Raw genomic sequence first — 17402 nt, 5'->3', positions numbered from 1 at the left:
TTGTCTCCATAGATATTTATTAAAATGAAATTATGTTACCAAATTATACTTGAGCTAGAAAGAAAGCAAAGCTGACATAGCCTCCTTCAGTGAAGTAGCAGTTTTGTTCATTTCAATAATCATTTATGTCAAGTTCCTTTTATTTTCAGAACATTCTAGGTGATAAGAGAGAAAAAGCTAAGTAAAAAGAGAACTTTAAACTTTCTTCCATGAACTGAAAGGCATAAGTATTAGCAAGCTACTCATGTGTAGGTCACCCTTTCTTCTACTTTTACCATATCCCACCTCATCTCCTCAAATCCCCCCCTCACCCCCCCAGTAACAACTAAAACTCTTTCAAAGAAAGCCAACTTGTGAGTAGAATATTTGAAAATATTTATTGATTTTATGGTTTTGTTGGCATATAGTTGGGCAGAATTAGATATTTCATATTAATTCCCAAGTTCCTAGTTCATTCCTAATTTGATCTTGGTGTCCAGGGTTTAAATTGATTCTGTCTTCTACTATAGCTTCACAAATTCATTGCTGTGTCCTCTTTTCAGTAACTTCTCAAAACTTGTTCTGTCTCTACTTCTGTTATGCCAGGCTGGGGCTGGGATCTGACTTCAGATGCTTGGTTATTGGTGATGACACTCCCTTACTGTGACCTGACTTGCTTCAGGTCCATCTGAGCTAGTTCTCCCCAGTTTCCTCTCCCTACCCAGGTCATTATGTGTCAGAGGTAGGACTTTTAACAAGGCGAACTATCTGCTGTGCTAAACTGCTTTTTACATTTTTGTTAATACTATGAAAATGTTGCTACTACTGCTATTTTATTTTCTTTAAAAAAGATGAATTGGTATAATTTTCCTCTTAAAGTTAAGAAAAAAGTGAATGAAAATTATATGACAGAACTAGATAGACTGTCCAAAATCTGATACTCAGTCTTTTGAATCTTTGCACACACACACACACACACACACACACGCAGCCATACCCTAATTCACTTAACCAGTAGGCATTTATTAAAAGTCTACTGTATAACAGGCATTGTTCTAAACACTAGGTATACAAAAACAAAAGTGAAATAAGCATTATATTCTAATTCTGCTTATTGTTTTCTCTACCCCGTCTAGTTGTGACACCTTGTTCATTGGTGTCCTTGTTTTCCATTCTCCATTCTGTTTTCTTGAGAATTGCTAAAATATTCTTTCCATGACATAACTCTGTCCCTGATGTTCCCCTGATCCTGACTTCTCATTACTTAGATAAAGTACAAACTCCTTTATGAACTTTCTCCATCTGACTCTTTGTAGACTTATCTCATGCTCTGCTTCATGAGCTCTATGTTCCAGTCAGATTGGAATTTGACTCTTCTTCTCCAGCTATTCACTCACCCAGGCCATCCCCCATTCCCAAACTGTACTGTTCCTTCACTGCATCTTAGAATCCTTACCTTCTTTAAAGACTTAAATTTGATACTAAACCTTCCCTGATTTACCAGCTGGTTCACTCTCATAGTTTATCTGGTATTATTATATTTTTGTATGTACACGTAGAATCTGATAAGCAAACATAAGCTGATTAAAGACAATATCTTTTAATTTTTGCCTTTATATCTTGTGTGTACCAGGTATATGTTAAATGTTTTTTTAATTGAATTGGAAATACATGATGGCATCAGATTGTGGAGATTCTTAAATGCCAAGAGTTGATAGTTTTGTAGTCTTGTGAAAATATGGCCAATGCAGATAGTAAGCAATACAATGAATTATGTCATTAAGGGCACTTGTTTGATATAAATGCCATAGAAGAAAGCAAAATCAATTCATATTGAAAGAGGAAAACTTCATGGACAAGGTGTATTTGGACATTAACTAACTGGTATATGGATAGGTAGCAAAGAGAAAGTATAACCATATCATTTTTAAAAATGGATTTTAGAATGTGTTAAATAAAAATCTTCATTTAGTAGAGGATGTCTCCATGGAGATGGGGCAAAGGTAGGATAAATTAAGTAGCTAGGCAATGGATCAACAGTACTTCATGTTGGAGGAAGAGCTTTGAAGAAAGCTATGGATTTTTGAAGGTTGAAGTAAAAAAGCATTACATTCTAGACATGGCAGAGTGATGGTTAGAGGAAATACCATGCAAAGTCATGGTGGTAAATTTTGGAATGAATGTCTTTGAATGTCTTATATGAGAAATAGCTAATAAGCCAAGGTGAATGTCATTTTATTAGTAAGCATATATTATATACTGAGTTCTGGGAATTAAAAAAAAAAGATAAAAAACTCCCTGTCCTCAAGGATCTTACAATATAATGAAGAATATAACTCATGTACAAGCAAGAATAAATTGAAGGTAATCAATAGAGGTAAGTTAGTAATATTGAGGATTGGGAAATGCTTCTCATGGAAAGGTGGAATTTTAATTAGGACTTATAGGAATCCAGGGGAGCCAGGACCTAGACGTGAGACGTAAGAGAATTAGGGACCATAAATAAAAATGCATGGAGTCAGGACATAGAATGTCTTATGTGAGGATCAGCAATGAGGTCATTGTGACTAGATTCACAACCAGGTTGTGAATACCACACACAGTGAATTTTATAGTTGATCTCAGAAGTATTAGAGAGTCACTGGTATTTGTTGATTAGAGAGGTGACTTTAGGATGATCAGTTTTATAGCTGAATGGAGGGACCAGAGTAGGGAGAGACTTGAGACAGGGAGACCAACCACAAATTCTCTAAATAGTTGAGTCAAGAGGTGATTGAAAGTATCTACTGGGATATCATCATCTACAGTGATGACTAAAGAAGAGGGAATATATCCAAGAGCTGTTAGGAAGATAAAATTGATGGCACTTAGCAACAGATTGGATATGAAGTGAGACAGTGTGAAGAGCTGAAGATGATACCTAGGTGTGAGCTGGGTGACCAGACGGATGGTGGTATCCTTAACAGTAACAGGGAATTTCAGAAAGGTAATAGATTTGGGGGAAAGATAATGGTTTCATTTTGATGTTGAATATAAGCTATCTACTGGAATTGAAGTTGAGATGTCTGAGAAGCAATTGGAGATATGAAACTAGAGATTGGAAGGACAGCAATACTGAACAGACATGGATGAAAAAGTGTGATCAGGTATGGAGGAAGAGAACCACAAGAAAGCAGGAAGAAAAGCACAGTGTCACAATAACCTAGAGAGATAGTATCAGAGGCTGCAGAGCAGTCATGGAGAATGAGGTTTAAGGAAAAGTCATTGAATTTGACAATTCAGAGGTCATTACAGGGGCAGCTAGGTGGCACAGTGAATAAAGCACCCGTCCTGGAGTTAGGAGTACCTGGGTTCAAATCCAGTCTCAGACAATAATTAACCTAGCTGTGTGGCCTTGGGCAAGCCACTTAACCCCATTTGCCTTGTGAAAACCTAAAAAACAAAACAAAACAAACAAAAAAAAAAACCCAGCGGTCATTACAAATGTTGTAGAGAGAGAGGTTTTGATTGACTGATAAGATCAGAAGCCAAAATACAGAAAGCTAAGAAGAGAGTAAAGAAAAGAAATTGGAGGCACCTGTGGCAGAAAAGGTAGGAAAGATTTAAGAAAATAAGTTAACTGAGATGGATGTGTCAAGTGAAAATTTTATGAAAATTAGAGAGAAATGGGTATATTTTTGGATAGTAGAGAAGCAGCTAGACAGGAGAGATTGAAAATAAATGAGAGTACAGATAATAAAAGGGACAGAGAAGATGGGATAGAATGGAATCATAGAGGAATTTTCCTTGGCAAGGAGAATGGTGAGATAGAATTAAGGAGAAAATGGTGGCAGAAGCTATCTAATGTGTCATGAGGAAAAGGGAAGAAAAGGGAGCTCTCTGTGAATGACCTCAGTTTTTTTGCACTGAGATAGGAGTCAAGGTGAGGGGTGAGGATGCTCAGAAGTTGAGAGAAAAGGAAATCAATTGGGGTCTGAGGAGGGATGAAAAAGTTTGGTGATGAGTCAGAGAGGTATGTTTACCTTGCTGCAGTGAGGGTCTAGTTCAGATGGTTGTGTGATTTTTTTTTTTCCTCCAGCTTTGTTCAGTAACACATGAGTAGGAGCAAAGCAGTAGATGATAGGAGTAAAAATCCAAGACTGAGGCTTTATAAGGGAAGGATTGGGGAAAGCATAAAAGGGCAAGGAAATTAAGAGAGCAGTTGAAATGTTTATTCAAGGGGTCAAGTTGGGGAAAAGAGGAGAATACAAGGGTGATGGCCTATTAAAATGCCAAGGGGTCAAAAAAAGGAAGAAGAACAGTGTTTGGAGTTGCAAGACAGAGGGAGGGTGAGGTAGAGTGGTAGATTGTGATTAGAATAGTGAATTTCTGAACATGAAAAGTGGAATATTTGTGGATTCTGGCAAGATCAACGGTATAACCATCTTTCTAGTGAGGTGTGTGGGGGCAGCAAGGTGGTGTAGTGGATTGATTTCTGAGCCTAGAGCCAGGAGAACTCTTTCTGAGTTCAAATCTAGCCCCAGACACACTCACTAGTTGTGTGACCCTGGTCAAGTCACTTAACCCTGTTGATCTCAGTTTCCTCATTTGTAAAATGAGCTAGAGAAGGCAATGGCAAGCCACTTCAATTTCTCTGTCAAGGAATAGGTCATGGAAAACAAGTGAGTTGAGGAATTAGGAAGTTACAGTGTTTAATGGAATATCAGTATGTATGTTGGAATCCTCCAGAATAAAGGTAAGGTATGGGTAGGGGAGAGGAAGGGGAGGGAGGGGAGGAGAAAAACTGAGTTGGAATGGAGAGGACATGGAGGAGGGGACTGAAAAGACAGACTAGAAAGGTAGCTAGAAGATATATTATAGAGGACTCTAAGGGTTAGGCTGAAAATTTTGTTTTATCTTAGAGGAGTAGGAGAGGAATAAGGGCCAATCTGTATTTTAGGAATATAATTTTGGTAGCTATATAACAGTGCCTTAGTGAGAAAGTGAAAAGTCTATTGCAATAGTCCATACAAAAAATGCTGAGGGTATAATAGAGACTGTGTAATTGGAGTAAAGTGGTTAGATAATATATTGTTATGGTAGAACTGACCAAGACTTGGTAACTGATTCAGTGTAGAAACAAATATCTACTGAAATTCTTATTCTTGTTGCCTTTGGGTATGCTTCACCAGCTTCTTTATTTGCCTTTTCAGAGAAAACCTCTGAACCTTCTTTCTGTTTATTCTAGATGTGGTCACTTGAGAATAATTTCCTATGGAACCAAAAGACCTGAGGGATTAATAATACTATTAGCTACTGTGTGTGTTATTTTTTAAATGCCCAGTTCAGAATTTACTGACTACTTTGATTATAAATAGTAATTTAATCTTTTCTTCCTTCTCATTTATCTTTGGCTTAACAGAGCAGTTCAACCTTCTGAACTTGTGGGAAGTGTGTGGACTAAAGAAGATAAGGAAATAAATTCCCCAAATTTATTGAAAATGATTCGGCATACTACAAATCTTACTCTCTGGTTTGAAAAGTAAGTACGTATATGGTAGAGTTCTAATATCAAAATTGAAGTTAAATAATTTTAAAAAATTTTAAACCCATGCAAATTTTCCAAGCAATAATTTCTTTCTCTTTTTGACCAGATGCATAGTAGAAGCAGAAAACTTTGATGAACGAGTGGCAGTATTAAGTAGGATTATAGAAATTCTGCAAGTTTTTCAAGACTTGAACAATTTCAATGGTGTATTAGAAATAGTTAGTGCAGTAAATTCAGTGCCTGTGTACAGATTGGACCACACATTTGAAGTAAGTCTTAGACCATAAATAATTTCATTCTTTTGGAGGAAGAAACAGTGCGTGTGTGTATGTCTGTGTGTGTGTGTAAATCTACATGTGTGTGTATGTATATTTATATATGTATATTATATGCATGCATTAAGCATAGTATTGATGGAAAATCAGACTCAAGAAGACTTGTATTCAACTACCACCTCCTAAATAGAAACTTTGAGATCCTGAGAAAATCTCTCAGTATTGTAGGCAATCCTTCATTTAGTAAACATTTTTTTAGTATATATTATGACTAAGCACTGTGTTGAATGTTAAGAATAAATAGAAGGGGGCAGCTAGGTGGTGCAGTGGATAGAGCACTGGCCCTGGAGTCAGGAGTCTCTGAGTTCAAATTCAACCTCAGGCACTTAATAATTACCTATCTGTGTGGCCTTGGGCAAGCCACTTAACCCCATTTGCCTTGCAAAAGCCTGAATGAATGAATGAACGAATAAATAGAAGAAAAAAGAAAAACAGGTCCCTGCCCCCCCAATCAGAGTGACAGGGTATAGTGATAAGGGAGAATTCCAGAGCTGATGAGATCTTAAAGGATTCTGATGCTATACCCATAATAAACTTCTCAGGCATGGTGGAAAAGTTAGTCACAGAAGTCCCTAAGTAATAAATCCAGATGCAAAAACAGCTTGAGGAAACAGTGTCAACCTGCCTTGTGACAATGAGTGTCTTCATGTAAGAGTTTTCTATACCTGTGAAGTAACAGGTCAAGTTATATATGCATAATATGTTACATAAAATGTATAATAACATTTTTAGAAAGTCTCTTAGTATGATAGGTATTATTACAGATAAAAATAGAAAATTAGTTCTAGACCATTTAAAGTAGTGATATATTGTATATAAGATTTATGGTTTTTTCCCTAGTATGCCTTAGTATAACAAATATGCCTTAGTAAAACAAGTGAATCTTTGTTGCTGTGCCATTTGTAACCATCTTAATTGACCATAGAAACTGATTGACCATAGATTTGCTAATTTTTTACTTTGCTTGAGAATATAGTTGAAGAAATAATATAGGGAAATTTGATTGTTATTTTCTGGACAATGAAAACATTGATTTTAAAAAAATTCAGTCTAGTATCTTTTCAAAATTTTACATTTGCTTTAAAAAAATTATTTAAGGATTGGTTTGAAAAAAAAACAGATTTGCACCAGCACAGGAAATGTGTGTAAAAAGTACTTGATCTGCTGACTTAGAACCAATAGATTTTTGAGACATTAGGTTGTCTCAGTATATCAATAGATGTAATAAAAAATTTAATTTCATAAAACGTTAAACATATATAGGAGCAAGGTGACCTGACACAATAAAACTTGAAAAATGACAGAGCTTAAAAAACAGTACAATCTTTAGGTTTTGTCTTTTATCATTTAAAAAATGTTGAGGAAAAGATGGTCTGTGTGTGTGTGTGTGTGTGTGTGTGTGTGTGTGTGTGTGTGTGTGTGTGTGTGTGTAATATATTTGGACCTTGTTTTCATTTCTTATTTTTTGAATTAGATGGTTCTGAAAAGTTGTTTGTAAATCAAATTCTTACATATCATATAGAATATATTAATGGAATCTCTTTGATAAGTGAAAAATCTTTTTTGGTACTGTCATTGGCTTTTCAGAAAAGGAGGCAAATTAGGAATTTTAAAAATATGTAGATAACATTGGCATGAGATTAATCAAATTTGATTCATGTATAGCTATAAGATTAAAAGAGAATGGCAATCTGCAGCTTTGACAGAATTTATACTTGTTTTAAGGCATTACAGGAAAGAAAACGGAAGATTTTAGATGAAGCTGTAGAACTAAGCCAAGATCACTTTAAAAAATACCTAGCAAAACTTAAATCAATCAACCCACCTTGTGTGCCTTTTTTTGGTAAGTCAGATACTAAGTTTGATTGTCCATATATATATATATTTTTTTTTCTTCTTTTCTTTCAACATACTGCTTTTTGTGTCTGTTAGGTAGAGTTGTTAGCTTATGAAAAAACTTTTTAGAATGGTCTTGCATTTCCCTCTATTAGGTGTTTTTCTTCAATTTTTCAATCAATGATTCACATAAACTATATATTTAAGCAGCTACAGAATGATAATGCACACCTTCATGGAGACAAAGAAGAGTAATTTGTTTTGACATCTGAATTTATATAGGTTTTGAGAGAAAAGTTCAAATAAATTGTAATCTGGTAAATTTATTAGTTCCATAAAAACTCAACATCAAGCAAAATAATTTATAGGAGCAGTTATATATTGGGTAATTATCCAATATTATTATGGTAGGGTTTAGTTGATGATAAGCTCTACCTAAATTAGATGATTTGCCATGCCCCATAGTTTCCTTACCTCTGAGCTAAGCAAATGCAACCACCTCCCCAGGAGTCTTTTCCCAATTCCCACCAATCAGTATTGACTGTTTTTCCTCTTGAATATCATGTGGGACTTTATATTTCTCAAGCATTTGTCATGGGGTTTTGTTGTTATTGTTAGGATTGTTAGTATATTTATCATATTCCCAAGGGTTGTTGTACTGGTAAATAAATATTTACTGATAATAACTGATTCTCTATGGGGGAGAGGAGAAGGTAGACACAGCACACTTTTAAGTTTAATCTGCTTTATTAACATTTTTCCATCACTTCCTTAAGTGTCCAGAAAACAAATTACTACATGATATGCAGTGTTTGCTGATTTCTAGGGTGTAAAATCTCACTATTAATATTTAACAATAATCTCTTGTAAGCCAGTTTTCAGAGGCTCTGATACATCTCTTCATGTCATCCTATTCCACTCTTAAGTTCTCAAATCTGCCTTTCTACCTGTGCCTAACAAAATAGTGCTTAATAAAAATTTGTTGGATTGAATGAGTTTGAAGTGTGACCAAATGGAAATAATATTGAATTTGAAGGGAATACACCTGGCAGTGAATCCCTCTTCTAATTTGGGCAAGTCACTAAACTTTCCTGGACTTTAAATATGTCATATATAAAAAATTCCATGACAGCTAGCTAGTGCAGTGCATAGAACACTGGCCCTTGAGTCAAGAGAACCTGAGTTCAATTCTTGACTTCCAACACTTGACACTTACTAGCTGTGTGACTTGGGCAAGTGTGACAGGGCAACCTTGATTGCCTCCCATCCTGAGCCATTTCCAGTCATCCTGATTCATATCTGGCTAATGGACCCAGATGATTCTGGAGAAGTAAGTGAGGCATCCCCTTACTCAAATCCAATTTTTGTGCATGTCATGGCATCATCTCCCTAATGTCATGATCTTCTTCAAGAATAAAGGACAAACAACAGCTATGTAAAAATTAGTGTATTGAACTAGATGATTCTTATTAATTCTAAAGTAAAAAATCCTTTATATGAATTATTACATAACTATTGGTTTGGATTGGGAAAAAATAAATATCTTAATCTAGAATATAAAATTTTAGATTCTCCTATTTTCTTGTCTTTTTTAAATAAAGTTTAAAAAGTTAAAAACATTTATTTTTAAAATCTTTTTTAGTGTTATCTTCACCTCTAAACAATTTAGTTTTTAACCTGTTAAATTTCCAACTATACACACACACACACACACACACACACACACACACACGTATCTAAAACATTGCTTTCAGATGCTTTCATATATATTAAATAATTTGAATGTGCCCTTTCAAGGCTAAAATATGTAATAACATTTAACACAGGGAGGCATGGCGTAGTAGGTAGAGGGTCAGCTTAAGAGTCAACTGAGAAGACTTGGGTTATTTTGCCTTTGACATGCTGGTTATGTTTCCCTGGGCAAATCATTTATCCTATCCTAGGAATCTGAGGAACTCTCTTAAAGACTATAAATTGCAGAGTGCTAACTTAACACTGGTAGAGGAGGGTTTCTTACCAAGGAATTCCCTATATCAGTTAAATTACAGATCTAGTCCTAGGCCCTATCCTTACCTCCTAATAACATTGTCTACAAAGTGAGATGAGAATGGAATAATGAAATTTTTCCTTTTTTTTCCCTCCTCATAGGAATATATTTAACAAATATTCTGAAGACTGAAGAAGGGAATAATGATTTCCTTAAAAAACAAGGGAAAGAATTAATCAACTTTAGTAAAAGAAGGAAAGTAGCGGAAATTACTGGAGAGATTCAGCAGTATCAGAATCAGCCATATTGTTTACGGATAGAATCAGAAATAAGGGTAAAATTTTTCTTTTCCTAAATTTTAAGGAAAATGTTTCAAATATTGATATATTGATATATATAATTATAATAATATTGATTTTGCCATAATATTATTTTGAGAAGTCTTATAGAGAACTAGCCTTGTTCAAGTCCTGCCTCTGATACATGCTAGCTATATGACTCTGGACAAATAATTTCTCATTGCTTCAGAAAATTCTCTAAATTATAGATTATCTGCATTACCCAAGGAGTTTACAAATTGATCACTGATGAATCATAGGTATAAATCTCTTCTGCCAAAAAAGTAACATTTTATGTGTGATCATAAAAACCAATGCTTAACAGTCCTTAGCATTATAGAATCTTAAGAATATAGCTGGAAGAGACCCTGGAGAAGTCATGTAATCCAACCTCCTCTTTTTACAGATGAGGAAACTGAGACCTACAAAGAGGAGGCTGATTTGCCCAGGGTAACATGGCATAGAAAATAGCTGGAGTTAGGGTATGGTAGATGTGTGTTCAAATTTCAACTCTTCACAATGCTTAGAGTGACTCTGGACAAGTCATTTAACTTATGTGCCTTGAGCAATTCTACTAGTGATGTGCTTTGGGATTTCCCATAATGGGAGTCTATTATCCTGTTTAAAATCAGATATCCTTTGCATATTTACACACAATAGTTTAAAGCAGTATTATAATTTTTAATATTAATAATCTACAGATATGTAAGGTAAAGATACATTTCCCATTAGACAAATAATCAAAAGATATGAAGAAAAAGTTCTCGAAAGGATTGAAATTCTTTATAAAATATATATGAAAGACTGTTCCAAATTGCTAATGAGAAAAATGCAAATGAAAACAACTCTAAAGTTTAACCTTAAATTCCAAAAAAAAAAAAAAGACATCAAAAGAAGAAATAATTTCATATTGGAAGCTCTGTAAAAAGATAGGTACAAGGGGCGGCTAGGTGGCGTAGTGGATAAAGCACCGGCCTTGGAGTCAGGAGTACCCGGGTTCAAATCCGGTCTCAGACACTTAATAATTACCTAGCTGCCTTGGGCAAGCCACTTAACCCTATTTGCCTTGCAAAAAAAAAAAAAACCTAAAAAAAAGGTACAAGACACTATTGGTAGAACTATAAATTGATCCAACCATCCCAGAAAGTAATTTGGAATTCTGCTTTAAAAAAAAGATCTAGGAAAATAAAGACAATATGCTTCTAGGGAGGAGTATATTTTTACTGATCTTTTTTATATGCTTCCTGATCATATTCATAATGCTAACCATTTTGGATGCTTTACATTATATAAATATATTTTTTGTGGTGTGTGTGTGTGTGTGTGTGTATATACATATGTGGGGAGAGAGAGAAAGTGACAGATATACATATAATAAATGGAGTTGTAGAATGGAAGCAATATTGAAACTGGAGTTAGAAGATTTGAGTTCAACTCTACTTGGTATGACCAAAGAGGAATTCCTCATCTATAAAAATAAAGATAATTCTTGCTCTACATAACTCATTGGGTTGTTCTCTATGAAGGCATTTTGCAAAACTTAAGGCATTGTATAAATGAATTATTATACTTGTTAATTTGCTTATTTTTAATAGGTATAAAATTTTGTGTCTATATATATATATTTAGTACTTATATAAATCTATATATAGATATATTACCTTCCCATAGTTATATAAATACATATATTTTTATAAATATATATTTTTACCCAGTAAATATTGATTTATTTAGAATTCTGTCAGTTAGAACTTTTAACTAGTACTTCTCTAATGTGTGATGATAATTGATTTTGATAATTATCCTAAAGATATAAAATTATTTGAATCAGAATTTAAATATATTATTTTATTTAAGTAGATTTTATTGTATTCTAATTTTTAATAGTAACATATATAGCAGATGTGTTAACTTTCCACTAGCCAAAATGCCTGTATTCCTACTCATTCATACCAGAAACACCATAAGTTATAGTTTTAGAGATAAGAGGAATTCAGAAATCACTTAGTTTAACCATGTCATTTTTCAAGTGAGTAAATTGAGGCCTAAAGAGGTTAATTGATGTGACCCAGGTTACAAAGTAAGTGTCAGAGATGCTTTCTCTTTCTGCTGTACCATATTGCCTCCATTTTAGTGAGCCTGGTTAGTCGAGTACATACAGTTAGTTTGACTGTAGATTATTTACATGTATAAAGGGAATTCTCTTCTGTAAAAGTTCCTACTGAGTTCATAAGCTCTTGGTAATGATTAACCTAGATACTTAGCTTCTTTTTTGCAAAATTATCATTATTGATACCTAGAATATGTACCTTGCTGTATCACCAGAATCAATTCTTCATGGATTGTAGTTTGACATTTTTCAGTCATGTCTTACTCTTCATGACCTCATTTGGGGTTTTCCTAGAAAAATAACTGATGTAGTTTGCTATTTCCTTCTTCAGCTCATTTTATAGATATGGAAACTGAGACAAACAGGACTAAATGACTTGCCCATCAGTCACATAGCTAATAAGATCAGAGGCTGAATTTGAATTCATGAAGTTGAGTCTTCTTGATTCCAAATCCAGTGCTCTATTCACTGTACCATCCAGCTGCCCCTTCTTCATAGAAGAATGGACTTTAAGGCCCATCTATTTTGATCCCCCTCTCTTTTTCTTAACCTTTTATCTCAAGATTCCCTCAGCAGAATCTTCAGCTTTGTCTTCTTTTGCTTCAGTATCTAAGAAGTGGCTTTTCTTACCAAGGCCAGCCCTAGAGAGACCTTTGTGCCCTTGATCCTATTCTCTACCCCAAAATTTTAAATCTAATGACCATTACTCTATCTAGATCTCCCCATCATTAAAAAAAACTTTCACTTGACTTTGTCATTCCTTCAGACTGTCCCCATATTTCCTTTCTTTTAAAATTAAAATCCTCTAGGCTTCATAAACTGCTCCTTTCCTTCTAACTCTTGGAATCCTTTAAATCCTTTCAAGTTTTAGTTCAGTTGCCACCTCCTTCAAGAGACTTTTCTTCATTTCCATTTTCTCCCTTCATATGCCACCCTCTCCCCAAACCCCTAGAAATTTCTTTTATATTAACTTACCTGTGTACATATTTTGTCCTCCCAGTAGAATATAAGCTTTTTTGAGGTGTGGGACTTCATAAATTCTTTTTTTTTTATTAAATAGTTAATTTATTTATTTTATGATCTACATGCAGTAGTAGTTTTCCATAGTCATTTTTTTGGCAAGATTTTGAATTTTACATTTTTCTCCCTCCTCTGACAGAAAACAATCAAATATAACCTATACATGAATAACCATGCTAAACACAGATCAATATTAATCAGACTTCATAAATTCTTATTGATTAGGTTAGATTCTTGATTACCTTCTCATTGTATTGGCATGAAGTGCTTTTATTTTCCCATAGAAACAATGTTAAGTTGTGGTTAAAAAATATATGATTACTAATTTTAAAATATATTTTGGTTCAAGTAGGTATTCATGAAGTAGTCTGGAAACTTAACTGTCATTTATAATATTTTTTCCTATCAGCATGTACATTGTTAATTATAAATGATGATGCAAAAAAAAGTGTAGGACACAAAATACCTCAAACTCTGAAAAACAAGAAAACTTAGGTTTATACAAGTTACATAATGTCCTTGGACCTCAATATAATGAATATTTGGCCTTGATATTGACTAAGATCTCTTCTAAATCTAAAACTATGATCCTGTGTCCCTAATTTATTGCTAATTTACTAATAGGTTTAAGCTATAGTATCAGTTTTACTTATTAGAAATAATAACAGTTTTGCCCCCTAACTTTGTGATCTTGAACAAGTCATAGTTTCTATTAGACTCAATGCCAAATGGAAAAAAAAATCTAACTTTTTGATAGGGTCATCATAAAGATCAAATGTGAGTAATGCATATTAAAGAACTTTGGGAACTATAACACTATAAAGTGTTATACTATAAAATATATATGTATACTCACATATAAACACATGTGTTAATGTACAATATAGTATGTTTCTTAGTCTAATACACACAAATATGTGCATTCATATCTACATGCACACATGCACATATTTAGTATAGTACCTGGAATATGATGAATATTTATATAAATATAACATAATTATATACCTGGGTGGGGGTGTTGCAGTGGGGTTAAATGACTTTGCCCAAGATCACACAGCTAGGTTGTTATTAATGTCTGAGGTCAGGTTTGAATTCAGGTCCTCCTGATTCCAAAGCTCTCCACTGTGCCACCTAGCTGCCCCATGTATATAAACTCTTAATGCCTTCCATTGAATAGTTTTTAATCTGGTTGATACAATGACTTGTTTATAAGATATAGCTAACAAAATAATAAGACAAGTTTTTATTTTATAGAGTATAAAACTAGTCAAGATTTTTATAATCATAACTTATAGAGCATTGAGAAGTATGGCAGCTATCTTTATCATGGATTATGACCTTTGGAAAATGATATTTGTTGAACATAGCAAAATGATCTTTAATCTTGAGTCATCAAAGCTCTTTTTGGTCATTAAGGCTGTTTGTTCAACCAGATACTTGTTTGTTTTTAATTATCTCTTTTGCTTGAGAGTTAAGCAAAGAATAAATAAATAAAAATAAAGAAGAAAAAAGAAAGGAAAAGGAAAACAAATGAACAAATAAACAAGAAAGTTCTGGGTATGGCTTCATTTTGAGATTTTTCTTGAAAGATCAAATGAAATTTGAACTCATTTGAAATTTGAACTTAAAAGTCACTCACTCATATTTAAATTTTATTTCAGAGGTTCTTTGAAAATCTCAACCCTATGGGAAATGCATCAGATAAAGAATTTGCAGACTATTTATTCAATAAGTCACACGAAATTGAACCCCGAAACTGTAGACAACCACCTCGATTTGTAAGTATTTTTACTTCTGTCCTACAACTGATAAAATAGTATGCTAGTCAGCATTTTAAAAAGTGGAGGATATTTGGAAGAGAAGAAAAGGAATTTTTCATTTCCAAAAATATTAATCTCTTCTTACAGTAGTTTGTAGCTTAGGACAAATTAAAATAATTTAATATGTTCACTTATATACTTAATTCTTCAAATTTTTACATCTTTAAAATATTTTTAATATGTAATTACTTGCTACAATTACTTGATGTGATTTAGCATTGAGTTCACAAGGTGAGTTCTTTAACATTGAGTTCTTTAGTTTTTCTAGTTCTTTTAAATTGACATTAATATTTTAGTTCATTATGAAACCACACTTTTATCATATTGGATGTTAAGTATACTTTTTGAAAAATAAACCATTTTTCTTAGTCTAGCTTATGATAATAAAGTATAAATTTTCAATAAAGTTTAAATCAGGTTAAGTTCCCAGATTACTAAAGTTTGCTTTTCTCTACATTCAGATCATGTAATAGTATTTTATCTTCATTTTGAAATATATATACTTTTGGAACAGTTTTGCTTTTTAGCATATTAATATATTTATCGAAGGTTATCATATTTTCAATGGGGTTGAGATTTCCTACTGGAAGTTTAAAAATCCCCTAAATATTTTTGTGGGAGAGACATTTTACCCATTTGATGAAGAAACTTCAGATGTTATAGGCTCTCTTGAATTTCTTTTGTTAATAGTTTTGGTATAGTTTTGAGAAAGTGATTTTATCAGTAAAAATTTCTTTTTCCAATATTTAGTATTCCAGGCTTTTTTATTGATTTGCCTATAACACAAGTAGGTTTTCGTCAAAGCAATGATTATCAGCTATTTTTATTTTTGATGGTGTGGTAATACTTTTTAAAACTTGATCTTCTCACTGTTTTTCAAATGTCCCACTATAGAGGAAACAAAAACAAGGTCTCTTCTAGACCTTCCCTTGTAAGATCTATGACTACAATGTGAAAATTAATTAGGCTCTCTCAGTAATAACTTCTCAGTCCTTGGTTTTATATTTCATTGTTAATTATATTTTTCTTTTGCTTTTATGCAAATATCTTGTTTCATTGTGAGCTTAAATGATCCTAGAAATGCTTGATGTCTCCACAACAATTGATGCACTATCTGTAACAGTCATTAAAGTGTGCTCTTCAAGAGCTACAACTTTTACATATTTCTTTGGAAGTTTAGTATCCATTCTTTTAAAAATTTGAGAATTATAAAATACAATAGAATAGTGTAATAAAAGCATATTTGTATGGCACAAAATCAACTTAAAGCTAATAGAAAACTAAAGTTAGGTTGAGAAACCAGGTTATAGGGGATTAGTATAGTGAAAATGAGACATTCTGAGTCAGCCATGACTCAGGTCATGAGTAAATGTCAAAGCTGCATGACCATTGCCATTATAAAAAATATTGCTTATCATAAGTACTTAAAGCACCATGTATTATCATGTTCATTTTTTTACATTAAGACAAAACTTTTTATTTCTAGGACCTTCATTAGTTAACTAAGTTCAGCTAGCTCAGCATTAAATATTAATTAGACTCTTAAATAATTGTTTAAATTACCATCTTCAATGTCCTGCAAAACTACAATACTGTAGTTACAAAACTGTTTCTGAATCAGTAGGAGAAAAATAAAACTCTCCATCCTTGTGATAAAATCCAGTTTATACAACCATATTATTCAATTCAACAAACTTTTAAGTGCCTATTTTGGGCAAGATACTTTATTAGATAGGGAAAATGTAAAGTTGAAATAAAAAATAGGAAGGAAATTGGGCAGCCAGGTGGCGGCACAGTAGATAGAGTACTGGCCCTGGAGTCAGGAGGACCTGAGTTCAAATGTGGCCTCAGACACTTAATAATTGCCTAACTATGTGACCTTGGACAGGTCACTTAATCCCATTGCCTTAAATTTAAAAAAAAAAATTTTAAGACTAAGAAGGAGGGGTGGCTAGGTGGTGCAGTGGATAAAGCACTGGCCCTGGAGTCAGGAGTACCTGGGTTCAAATCGGGTCTCAGACACTTAATACTTACCTAGCTGTGTGGCCTTGGGCAAGCCACTTAACCCAATTTGCCTTGCAAAAACCTTTAAAAAAAAAGGAAATGGGACACAAATGATGCAACAGATAAAACAGATTGAAACTAGGAAGATAAGCAGTAATAAAATAGAATAGAATGAATAGAATTGCAATTATTCCAGAGGTTCTGTTTCCCCTTATCTTCTGCTGAAATAGGCTTAGGGACTTTAGGATGCCATCATCCCATAAATTATTTGGTTTTTTGATCATTAATCTCATTTACAGTATTCCTGACAAGTGGCTGTATTGCATCTATTCAAAGATCTTCAATGATGAAGAATCCAATATTCCTTTAAATTCCTAATCCTGGGTTCAAATATTGCCTCTGAAGTGATGACTGTGTAACTGAGACAAGTCATATAATGATTC

General features: G+C 33.4%; 1 protein-coding gene across 1 annotated transcript in view; it reads left to right on the top strand.

The window, feature by feature from the left end:
* Window positions 1-17402, top strand: part of SOS2 (SOS Ras/Rho guanine nucleotide exchange factor 2) — a 118403-nt gene that overhangs the window by 82731 nt on the left and 18270 nt on the right. Inside the window, exons 15-19 of the mRNA XM_074213438.1 lie at window positions 5381-5500; window positions 5613-5775; window positions 7567-7684; window positions 9826-9998; window positions 14797-14913. Of these exons, the coding sequence (XP_074069539.1) occupies window positions 5381-5500; window positions 5613-5775; window positions 7567-7684; window positions 9826-9998; window positions 14797-14913 (691 nt within the window). The remainder of the gene's footprint in view (window positions 1-5380; window positions 5501-5612; window positions 5776-7566; window positions 7685-9825; window positions 9999-14796; window positions 14914-17402) is intronic.

This window comes from Macrotis lagotis, chromosome 1 (assembly GCF_037893015.1).
Source record: "Macrotis lagotis isolate mMagLag1 chromosome 1, bilby.v1.9.chrom.fasta, whole genome shotgun sequence".
Taxonomy (NCBI): Eukaryota; Metazoa; Chordata; class Mammalia; order Peramelemorphia; family Peramelidae; genus Macrotis; species Macrotis lagotis.
The sequence above is the reverse complement of the archived record's forward strand: the minus strand, read 5'-3'. Positions and strand labels throughout refer to the sequence as shown.